Source organism: Melanostigma gelatinosum (genome assembly GCF_949748355.1).
Source record: "Melanostigma gelatinosum genome assembly, chromosome: 7".
Taxonomy (NCBI): domain Eukaryota; kingdom Metazoa; phylum Chordata; class Actinopteri; order Perciformes; family Zoarcidae; genus Melanostigma; species Melanostigma gelatinosum.
In genome coordinates, this window is record NC_136640.1 from 19,679,862 (window position 1) to 19,691,874 (window position 12,013).

Genomic DNA, 12,013 nt, shown 5'->3' on the forward strand with positions numbered 1-12,013 from the left:
ACAGGTTAGTAACTGTGTAGAAATAGCAGTTGACAGATGTTCAGTGAGTCCCACTAGAGCAATCAGTGATGCACATAACTGTTTTATAGTGCTAAAATGACATGTGTGTTGGGGAGGTGAGGGCCCCATGTCCTCTTTTCTGTGCAAACTGCTATTGCTTGCAATTCAGCAAACAATACTTATTTCGGGGCTTTTTTGTTTTGAAATTTTTTTTTTGTCTAATTTCTTTGTTTTGTATGCAAAACAACAAGCCACAAATGGAAGAACAAACCCTGCCAAAATTGAAAAGCAGTGTGCTATAGAGGCTTTTAAAAGCTTCCTCACAGCGACACTGAGGTTTACTTTTTCTGCTTTGCTGTGTGTGTGTGTGTGTGTGTGTGTCTGTGTGTGTGTGTGTGTGTGTGTGTGTGTGTGTGTGTGTGTGTGTGTGTGTGTGTGTGTGTGTGTGTGTGTGTGTGTGTGTGTGTGTGTGTGTGTGTGTGTGTGTGTGTGTGCAGACATACATATGTGCTTGTGCGTGTGCCCGGTGGCTATCGTTTTGAAAGTGCTCAAAGGGAACCATGCTGTACGGCAAAGCCCACTCTGTAGTCCAACACTCAGGTCCCTTCCCAGAAATATCACATCGTTTTGTGGTCGGGAGGAGGTAAATGGCAGTGAAAGCACCCCAGTGGAGAAAGAGAGCACAATGGATCCATAGAAACTTCAGCCAGGGCCGGTCGTATCAACCTCTTTGGCTTGGAAGAAAAACATCATTGTTAAGGATACTCGTTGGACACTCTGTGGTTAAACCAATCGGCTTCAGCCAGATCTCCTTCGCAAATAGGGAGATTTAATTCTCTAAGTTCATTCAGCATGATATTTACTCGATAATGTGTGTGTTGGCTGTCAAATAATTCATTTTATACCTTTTATCCTTTATTCATATACATTTAGACAATACTGAGAGGAAAAGAAGTCAAATGTCCAGGTGGAGTCGAGGCTTCTACTTCTTTCTGTTGAACAAAGGCATTTAGCCGCCTGCCAAACAGAGAGGTGTTCAGCTTCACAGTCCACCATTAGGGGACTGCCTGGCATTTGGATGCTAAGCAGACTGTTAGATGTACTGCAGTGAGTCAGCCTCAATGGTGATTGATGGCGCTGACATTTCCATTCATTTCACTAAATTATCAGGGTCCTTTCATTGTCCTGAAACAAATTCTTATTTAAAAAAAGCTTTGTCAGGTGCCAACTTGCCCCCCCAAGAGTCACAGCAATGGTTCTGCTGTCCATAACGAACACATTGAAAGGGGCAAAGAAATCAAACGGCTCAGATTTTACAGGCTTTCCTCCGAGTCATGTCTGCAGCCTTCTCTGTGATATTCAGAATTAATGACGGATGGCAGTAGCACCTACGACCACGGCGCCGGTGGCTGCTATTAGACAAACCGCGTTAACATGATCGCATGGATTTGAATCCCAGATGCGTCACTTTCCTCAGCTTCTCATTGGAAGTAAAAAAAAAAATAATCTTGCGTTGAAGTGACATGGAATTACAGTATATAATTATCAGAGCGGCAGACCCTCTCAGATGTCAGTCGACGTTTCTGGGCCCCAGCTGTGTGTCATTAGCGTGGCACCTGCAGGAGTGGACATTAATCATCGGCAGCATCTCGAGTGTTTAATAAAGCTTGTCCACTTTCACAAACAAATCAAGTGCTCAGACCGCGTGATGAGTATTTCAAGGAGACAGCCACTTGACCACAGAATGCCAACTGTTGAAATTCGAACAAATCAATTCCTCGTGGTCTTTATTTTTTCTGGTTCCTCCGGAGCCGGGAGTGATTATTTCTATTGAGACGTAATAGACATGATGTTTGTTCCTTCCCTTGTAGATGTCAACAGCTGGTTGGTGACCTTCGGCTTCCAGCTGTACAACGTGATCCCCGGCTATCGCAAACCGAATACCGAGGCCATGGAGCCGTCCTACGAGTTAGTCCGCACCCAGATCAAGACACAGGAGTGGGACAGCACGAAGGTAAGCCACCTTTAACCTTGCCAAATATCACCTTTTTCAACTCTGCTCCATTCCTTCCCAACATCATCAGCAAGTAGACACGCTCCGCGTAGCCACAGTCCCAGAGGAGCTGCCAGCTATCAGGACAGAACACAGCCCAGCGAACCAGGTCCCTGCACCTAGTCCTCATCTTGGGGAATGGGGTCAGGCTAAACAGCTCTTGTAATTGTCCTGCCATTAGGGAAATTCACTCTCCATTCCCCCCACCACTGGCCATTGATTTCATCTCAGTCTTACACTGTTAGCCAAGGTCTGAGAAGTAGTAGACATGCTCTAATTCCCACGTTTATCAGCCCCTTTCAAGTTGCCTCCAGCTCACCTGAATTATTGAAGAGGCCACTGTTGTCTCGGGTTCGGTTACAACTTAAGACGAGTGAATGCCACCCATCGGGGGGGCCAGATTCATGTTGAGTGACACTCTGGCTGCTACCTCGCCACAGTCAGTGAGTATTTTTTATAAAACACTTGTGAGCCTAAAAGCTTCTGGGAAGATACAATACAAGGTTATCGAAATCCGTGACCTCTGATCTGGCCAACCAACCATAAAGACACACCAACCGAGCGCAACAAACAGAGACAGCAGTGAAGTGACACTATGCTGCAATACTATCTACGATTGCACTTTCATTTTAAATACTGAATGTAAAGCATTTAAAATAGAAAATGGAATTACAGACATCATGTTTTCTATTTCATATCCTAAACAATTTCATTCTTTTTTTCTGCCTGTGAGCTTGGACATAAATATAACCAACGTTACTGTCAGTATAACATGCATTACTATTTTTTTTATTTGTTTATTTTACATATTTTTGCTTTATATATGCCCCAAGCATTCCAGCGCTCAGCTATTATACAGATCATATATGAAGTGTAGAGCCATGATCGCAGGAATCCCAGTTATGTCTGATCCAGCATTATGGAGGGTTCCCATCAACGCTCCCTGCTACTGACTCATGCTTGCTGCTTGTGCCCGACACTGCTGAGAATCTCTGAACTCACTCAAGGTACCAATCTATAAAGGAGCTGCAGCAGAGGAAAGCTCTAATTGACTCCAACGACACCCCAGCTGTTTCCATTTAAAATATCTGAGAGTAGATATGGATGGATGGAATCGTGCTGTAGATGATTTTTTTTGAAGACACGGAGTTGCAATTCTGACTAAATCGGACAGACCTCACAAATGAATCAACGAGCAATTCTCCCTTTTTTTTTCTAAATTGCTTAATATGTTTAATTGCTAAGGAAACACTCAGATTCTGTTTTTTAAAGTAAAGTCCTGAACCATAATTAAAGAAGGGAACAGATTGCACTTTCTTGGAAGCACTCTTGACAGAAGGACTACAATGAAAGGCATCTATTATGTTTGAATTACTCAGAAGCACTGAATAGAAGATTGTCCATTTGAGTGATAATTACATTGAAAGCTACATTTTACCTTTGGAGCATATATTGAAGAACACCCCTCGATAGGCTGTAAATCACGTAGCTGAGGCTTTCAATCGCGAATTTAGCTTAGATTTGAAGCTTTTCCTCCTGTTTGTTCGGGAGCTCTTCCTTCAGCACAGCTCTGGAGTAAATACTGTCAATGATGTGTGAGGAAAGATTGAGATAATGAGTCTTTACCCTGTGTGCGAGCCAGGACATGATATTTTTATCTAGAAATCCTGCTTCAAAAATTGTGATCTGAGCTGCTAAATGCCAAGCTGATCCTCTCTGCAGATGGCCAGAAGAGCCTAATTAAATGTAGGATTCTTTGAAGCAGGGATATAGCTTTAAAACGACACATGCAGGTGTATCTTTGACACACTCTGCATTCCTGCCTTTCTATCTCTTTTCATTTAAGCCCCCATTTCGCCATGCTGCTGAATCCGCGCACCGATTGAAAAAGTGCCGTGAGGGGCCAGACAGATGAGGTCTGTGCTGCACTGGGCTTGATCCTACATTCCGGCTTTCGCTGGAGGCTGATTGCACCCCATGCTACGTGAATGATGGCTCTCTGGGAGTGTCCCAGGAGGCTGTTTCAGTAAAGTGGAGGACATTGCCCCCCTCTTCCCCGACCACCGCTGGGACAGCTGACCGGGTCACAGTGTTGGCACAGTAAACAAACATGGAGTGGCATGGTGTGAAATGTCCCCTCCAGGCCGTCTCTCCTGAGGGGCCCAACAGCACAGCTGCCCCCGTACCCCCCCCCCCTCCCTATATGTTTCCCCTTCATGCAGGATCTGAAGCATAGTCACGTCAAAGAGCGGGCAGATATGCTGGTCGCTGCGAACCTGCTCCCACACTCCTCAGGCCCCGCCCCCACCCAGCTCGAACCCCCGCGACGGAATTAGAAACTGTCGAGAGGTCTTTCGATGTGACTGGCTGACTCCTCGAGATGCTCACAGCCTCTCGTCTTGGGGCGATGGCAGGAAGGCACAGTGTTCGAGAGCCTTTTTGTTGCTGCTCAAATGCGTTCAGGCGACTGTCTCGCTGCGTGTTGGCCAGCTTCCATTTCATATCCCTCGCCTCATTTGAACGTCTCTCTTTCTTCCTAAGGACTATCTCTTGTCAAGTAGTATTAGGACAAAGTATTAATTTGGGCTCTAGGGAATGCGGTATCCATACAAGGCTTTGATCCCTAAAGGAATGATGTATATACACACTAGTTACCAACAGATTCCTGTTTCGTTTTTGGCCCAGCATGGCTGTCAGAAGACAGTAATTTCACCCTTTTTCAAAATATCATGCCTGTCACAAATTATCAGAGAGATTTTCATTTGCTGACAAACACCTCTGCCCCTACCTTGACTGTGTGTGATACATTCACAGCTTCAAAGCATTGTGCATTTGTTGTTTGCCATTGATAATGGATGGGAAGCAATTACATCATTATTTTTTAAACATAAAGTACTCAAGATGTTAAATCAAATAATAATAATAATAATAATAATGCAGCATCAATGGATATTGTCTGTGCCACCTGTTATCTTTTATTTTTACACCTTTTAAACTTATTGTTGAATGCATTTTGATGACACCATAGACGTCCTAATTCCAGACCGCGACAAAAGACCTCCAGAAAACTTTGGTAAACCAGTTCTTAAGAAAATCTGGTTTCAGCATCGGATGATTATATATTTTTGTTTTTGTTTAATGAGTTGTTTTTCCTTACAGGTTTTACAGTGTATATTAAACCCAGATCATGTTTTTTTGTGGATTTCCTTCCCATTCATACACATACATTTTAGACAAGGTGTTGAATCATCTTCATTCAGTCATACTCAGGGGCATCTGAAAGCCGTCTTTAATCGCCACACAGTCAAGGATAAAGGTTACACGCCAGGTTGTGAGGTCATCAGAAGTTCTGATAAATATCTAGAGGAACATCTTCAAACTAACAACTGAATGAAATGGTGTGACTCTGAGAACAAAGAGAAAATACATCTGAGTGTCTATGTAGATGCTGCGGGGGCTGCGTGACTAAACAACATTGTCTTTGTTTTGCAGTCTCTGCTGGGCGTTCAGTGTGAGGTTCAGAGGCAGCTGAAGGCCTTTGTCAAGCTGGAGCGCTTCGGCCAGATCTACAGAGCTAAAAGTGCCGGATGTCCTCAGACAGAGGACAAGAAGATCTTTGCCTCCGGTGGCTCCATCTTTGGCAAGGGGGTGAAATTTGCTATCCGAGAGGGCCGCATCAGCACCGACATCATCAGCTTAGCTAATGAGGACGGGCGCCGCATGGCCGCAGTGCTGAACGACGCGTTTTACCTCCAAGACCTCCACTTCACCATCGCTGGAATGGACACCCACTACTTTGTCAAACTGGGCTCGGTGGAGGGAGACCTGTCCCTCATTGGCATGACGGTGGGCCGGCGCACTCTAGAGACCGGCGTCAACGTGACGGTGTCTCAGGTTAACACTGTTCTCAATGGCAGGACTAGGCGCATCACGGACATCCAACTACAATATGGCGCACTCTGCTTGAATACGCGTTACGGCAGCAGCGTGGATGAGGAGAAGGCCCGCGTGTTGGAGCTGGCCCGGCAGAGATCTGTCGCCCAGGCCTGGTCCCGGGAGCGCCAGAGACTGAGGGATGGAGAGGAGGGCTCGCGTACCTGGACCGAGGGAGAGAAGCAACAGCTCCTGGGCTCGGGGAAGGTGCAGGGCTACGACGGATACTACGTGGTTTCGGTTGACCAGTACCCGGAGCTGGCAGACAGTCTCAACAACATTCATTTCATGAGACAGAGCGAAATGGGCCGAAGGTGACATGAACACGAGGTTCTGGAGTGACAGACTCAGATGTAGGACATGGGACTTCTTGCCAAAGACAGTTGTGTACATGACCACTTTTTTTTGTTGCTTTTCTTTGACTGTGCTGAACTTGGTTTTTAATATACTGTAAAAAAAAAAATAAAAAAAAAAGAAGAAAAAGAAACATGGTTGCAATCGGTTGCACTGTATTAATAGAAGAGTGCCCTTCTCCTTTTGAAGATTCTTTGACAGCCTTTGCCCTCCAAGTGCGACTGCTAGAGGATGAAATATTTGCGATGTCTGTGACTTATTTTTGTGACTCCATTTCCTCATCCCTGTTGGTGATTCTGTTCAAAGGAATCCAAGAGGAGTATTGGTAATGCATTCTGTTCACTGGCTCACCCTGCTGCCAGACTTGCAGATTGTTATTCACAAGCTCGCTCCATTCTGCCTTGTCCGCGCCTCAGCCAAGGAGGTTCCTTCTCTTTTAATCACTTCTGTTTTATACTTGAAACCCTCATAGCCCCAGTCATCCATAAATAATGAGAGAGATGTCTGTTGGCGGTAGAGCCCTTCATCAAAACCCTCGCTGAACTTGTGAAAGCACTTTCATTTGTGTGATGTGATTATTTTATTTTTTTTCTGAAGAGGAGGATTGATACTTATCTGTGGTTTTAGCTGGGAAGGCTTCTGTGCACCCTGACTGTGCATGTTGATGGCCTTCTTTATGAACTACAAAATTTGCAAAACTGCTTAATCAGCCAACAAAGGGATATGAGGTCACTTTTTTTTAATTTTGTGTGTATTTAAATTTTTAACTGGAATTTTTATTTTTATTTTCAAGCGAAAAAAGCGAACCTTAAATTGTTCTCTGCTCCCTTTTATTAAACCGTGGTCAAACAACTTGATTATGAAAATAGCGAAAAGCCAACCCTGTAAGAAAATACTGTGGAATTAATGTCTGTATTAAACAACAAAAGGTATTTTACAGGAATGGTTTTGAATTACATTTTAGTTTTGTTTTATAAATAGCTATATGAATTAACAGTATAACAAATGTGAATTTAAAAAAAAAAATGTGAACAATTGTCCCTTTTATTATTAATTGTTGTACTTGAACAATACTTGAGGGTGTTTCAACACATGGAATAAACTACGAAAGGTGGTTTAGTTAAATCAATTACTGTGTTTTTCATTAGACCGACGACATTTTACTGATCTCAGTTGCATTTGAAAGGCAGTGTTTGTTTATCAATGAGCTCAAGTCAGTATTCCTCAACACAACGTCCAATCAAATAAAGCTTGGTTGAAGAGCCCAATCTCATCAGTGATACATACTCCACAAACATATTGACTGCTGAGAGAGATGGATAGACAGATAGATAGATAGATAGATAGATAGACAGAGAGACAGACAGATAGATAGATAGATAGATAGATAGATAGATAGATAGATAGATAGATAGATAGATAGATAGATAGATAGATAGATAGACAGACAGACAGACAGACAGACAGATAGATAGATAGATAGATAGATAGACAGACAGACAGACAGACAGACAGACAGATAGATAGACAGACAGACAGACAGGCAGGCAGGCAGGCAGGCAGGCAGACAGACAGACAGACAGACAGACAGACAGACAGACAGACAGACAGATAGATAGACAGACAGACAGACAGACAGACAGACAGACAGACAGACAGACAGGCAGGCAGGCAGGCAGGCAGGCAGACAGACAGACAGACAGACAGACAGACAGACAGACAGACAGACAGATAGATAGATAGATAGATAGATAGATAGATAGACAGACAGACAGACAGACAGACAGACAGACAGACAGACAGGCAGGCAGGCAGGCAGGCAGACAGACAGATAGATAGATAGATAGGCTTCACATTGTGTTGTGGGTGAAATAAAATACAAATTGCCTTTGCCCTGAGGGCTGCCCGCAGGTCAGCATCGAAAGTGCTTTTATTCTCCGGAATAGGGCTCCGCTCGGTCCCGTGGCTGGCTGGAACGCATTAGTCCTGCAGGTGTACTAGTTCCCATTTACAGACTAAAGGTCGTCTATACACGGAAAACCTTGGAAATAACCCACATGGACACATTCTAGCTCCCATATGTCTGTGTTCCTCCTCCTCGGTGGAGACCGCAAAGGACAATTCCGTTCATTCGAAAGAAAATGTCATTATGTGAAGACTCGAGAGGAATCAGGACTATTTTGGGAAAAAATGACATTGATTTGACTTCTGGTACTTTTTGAACTATGCCGAGCCACTGCAAACTCCTTATCATTTGTCCATCAAAAGACGAACCCGTTTGTGTGTGAAGGGCTGGTGGGAGCATGATTGAGTGTCTCAATCTGTACAAATGTTAAAGTAAACAGTACACGGTTATTTTGCTTCTGCTGCTGGTTGATTCAGTGAAGTTTTGTTTCCAAAAAAAAATATATATATATGTGCGTTCAACATCATATGAATGAAGGATACTTGCATTGTGGAATATTGCACTGAGAACTGTTGCGTCATAAGACTGTATCTTTTTCTAAAGTTTTGGACTCATTTTGAGTTTGGGTTTGTTCTCAACACTGTGTTTTTAGCGCTTCTCTTTGACCATGTAAATATGAAGACATCCAAGTAAGCTGTAAATAAAATGCAAATGTAGATACCTCTTAGAGCTACATCAGTGACCCTGTGTAGTCTTAAGGTAGAAAAAAAATAAAGGGAATATTTTGTGTTTATTTTTGGTGTTTTGTTATATATCCTGTAGATTCTATATAACACAGAAACATATTTGAATCTCAAACGGAGACATGTAATATATCATCCGATAGATTGTGTTATAGTCACTTAACTGCCACACATTATTGTGTCGATTTTAATAATTGTGTTTTCACAGCTTAGAAGTTACAGACACTATTTCACATGCATTAATTCTCATCCGACAAGACATTTCATAAGACTGTTTTTGAGGCTAATTTGAAGCAATATGATAATGTGATATGGCACCGTGTGCCATTATTTAGTCAGACATGCACTGCCACCTGTTAAGACCTCAAATCTTTAAATTAAATTCTCACATGGAGTGAACATATGGCTAGATCAGCAGCACCTAAAATAAAGACTATTAATAACGGCATCTCTACAGTAAATGCATTTCACTGTCACAAGGCAAGGCAGCCTCGGGGGACGCTGTGCAACACTTGACTATTAATTAACCTGTCGAAGTTGAGGGCCAGTCCTTTGATGTACAAAAGCCACCAGGAGACTGTGTGTTTTTCTACTTGATAACTTCGTTGAAACAAGTGGAGCTCGGGGGGGCTAATCCTGTTAGCAGGCGGGGCGGCTCGGGAGTTAGCTGCCGGTATGTGGTGGCGTCTCGGGAGCCTGAAACATTTACACTCACTGCAGGCAGAGCTGAGCCCCATGCCCAGAAGAGAGAGCACGATGGCCTGTTCTACCTAAGCAGACAGTATTCTTATTTGTTCTTCTCCACGACCGCTGATCTCCATGCGTGACAGACGTGCGTCGTAGGAAACCATCGCACCTTAATATTTGCTTTTCTTGGTTTGACTGCGCAAGTTTTTTTGCAAAGTAAATTTCAAATAGGTGGCTCTTGTCTTCCTTGAGACAGCCTGAGCTGCGAGCCCCACATGCCTGCTGTAAAGAGGATTTCTTACAGGGAACAGAAAGTCCTGCTAGCAGAGAGCCAACATGTCCTTTAGCCTGGAGGAAGATAGTCTTTTGGTAGAATCATAATACCAATAATTCACCTCAGCCCCTGCTGCAGAGTGGAAGTTGCCACAGTGCAGGGAATTGTATTTTTAAATGTAGCTGATGATTAGAGTCAGGTCTACTTCAGTACAAGCATTCAGTATTGCTTTTGATCTATTTTGGGAAGAATGGAGCTTTGACAGCCATGATTCACATAATTCATAAAGCCAACACATAAGTTACTAAACTAATTGGGTCCAAATTACATGTAATTTACAGATAAATACTACATTTAAAAACAGTATAACTACAATACTTTTCTTTTTTGCCTCGAGAACCGTTTGTCCTGTGATGCTGACCGTTCTGCACATAGCACTGTGCTCCATCACTGAGTGGCTGAAACGAGGGTGAAGAAAACAGCATGAGCCACAGAGTGTTGTAGAAATGGCTGGATCACTGGTATCGATGAACGACCTCATAAAATAAACCTCACAAATCTGTTGTTGTTTGTGCTGTGAGGCAGCAAAAATCTCTCTAATTGAACCTTTAATCAATTAAAGCAACACACCGCGACGGCCACAAATAATGAATGATCTTTTAATCCGAATGCAATTCAAATAACAAACAAAATCCTTTTTTGCCGTTGTGCTCGTCTGTCTTTTCTTCTCATTTCAGACAGCTGGCTTTGCAGGAATTGGTTTCAGAGCCCAGTCAGAGTTTGACAGCTACACCATCTCTGGTGCATGCTCACTTAACACCGACCGCTACATTCAAATCGGACCAACCCTTTCCAGATATTTACGTGAGAGGAGAGAGGTAAAGCCTGGTTTCAGCAGGATGTCACAACTGACAGGCTTGGAAGGCAAAACTCTTCTGTAAAAAAACAAAAAGAACATCCACAAACTGTTTCTCATTAGCTGTGCTGAGTCTTACACGAAGAGATATCTTCCCATTGCTTTCACACTCCATCTGTTTCCCCCTCACTGATCATTTTAACACTCTGAGCCCAAGTGTTGAATAAACACTGGCACAGGTATTTGCTGGTATCCGTAAAAGGCTTATTCCTGCTGAGGCCCAGCTATCCATCCCCTCAATGAATCCTGTATGTAGCCTGAAAATAACGGCTCAAATGAAACACCTGTTGTCTCTTGTTCTCCTCTGTCTGTAAATCTCAGGTATTGTCATTACATGACTGTCGGCTGCGTTTATTTTTCTGAAAATCAGTGGACAAAAAGCACCCCCTTGCCTTATTATTTTCCAGTTTCTACAAATTGTAGCTAATCCCAGGCTGGCTACACTTGTTCGAGTTTTCCCAACAGCCATAAAATAACCGGTTGCTTTGATGGTCCACATCTGCTGTGTAGCCTGATAACACCATATGCCTGAACGGATAGGACAGCCTTAGATTCTGTCTTCAATCATTCTGTTCCACATTCCCCTCTCTATCAGTTATGCAAATGGGGGACTAATCATAAAAGCTAATGGGGCACGGAATGGTAAACCAACTGGCCACATAGAGAGAAGTGAGGCTGAATTTTCCTCAAGGTTCAGGTCTCATTTGGATGCCCACCGTGATGACAAAACACAGCGGCAACAGAAACACTCAGTGAAGTGCAAGCCTCGGAAAATGAAACCGAGGTGATGGTTTCCAAAGTGTCATATTTCCGTGGGTCACGCAAAGGCCAGCGTTGCATCTCATACAACTGACCTGCAAAGGGAAAGCGGATAATGTGCAGTACTAGCACCTTAAGCAGCACAATGCTGCATGCTGGTAATATGAGAGGCGTTATATACCAAAACAGGGACTCTTGCAGTAAGAGCCCTGTGAGAGAGCCTGTACTCATCCACTGTAGAGCAACATGGCCTTGTTGACCTCTGTGCTAGTATGAGAGGCTTTCAGTGTTTTTTTGTCATTTTCGCTGAGACAAACATTGCCAAGATAATCAATAATCAGTAAAGTAGAGCCTCACAAATTCACAGTTTGTTGTTTCTTACCAGAAG

At 43.4% G+C, this 12,013-nt stretch overlaps 1 protein-coding gene across 2 annotated transcripts in view; it reads left to right on the forward strand.

The window, feature by feature from the left end:
- The window catches only part of tenm4 (teneurin transmembrane protein 4), a gene marked incomplete at its 5' end in the record, with an annotated part of 120,905 nt that extends 113,229 nt beyond the window's left edge, over nt 1–7,676 (forward strand). For both annotated transcript variants that reach the window (XM_079272464.1, XM_079272465.1), the window contains 2 exons: nt 1,872–2,014; nt 5,546–7,676. In XM_079272464.1, coding sequence (XP_079128590.1) covers nt 1,872–2,014; nt 5,546–6,304 — 902 coding nt within the window. In that variant the 3' untranslated portion in view covers nt 6,305–7,676. The remainder of the gene's footprint in view (nt 1–1,871; nt 2,015–5,545) is intronic.
- Nucleotides 7,677–12,013: the final 4,337 nt, after the last annotated feature.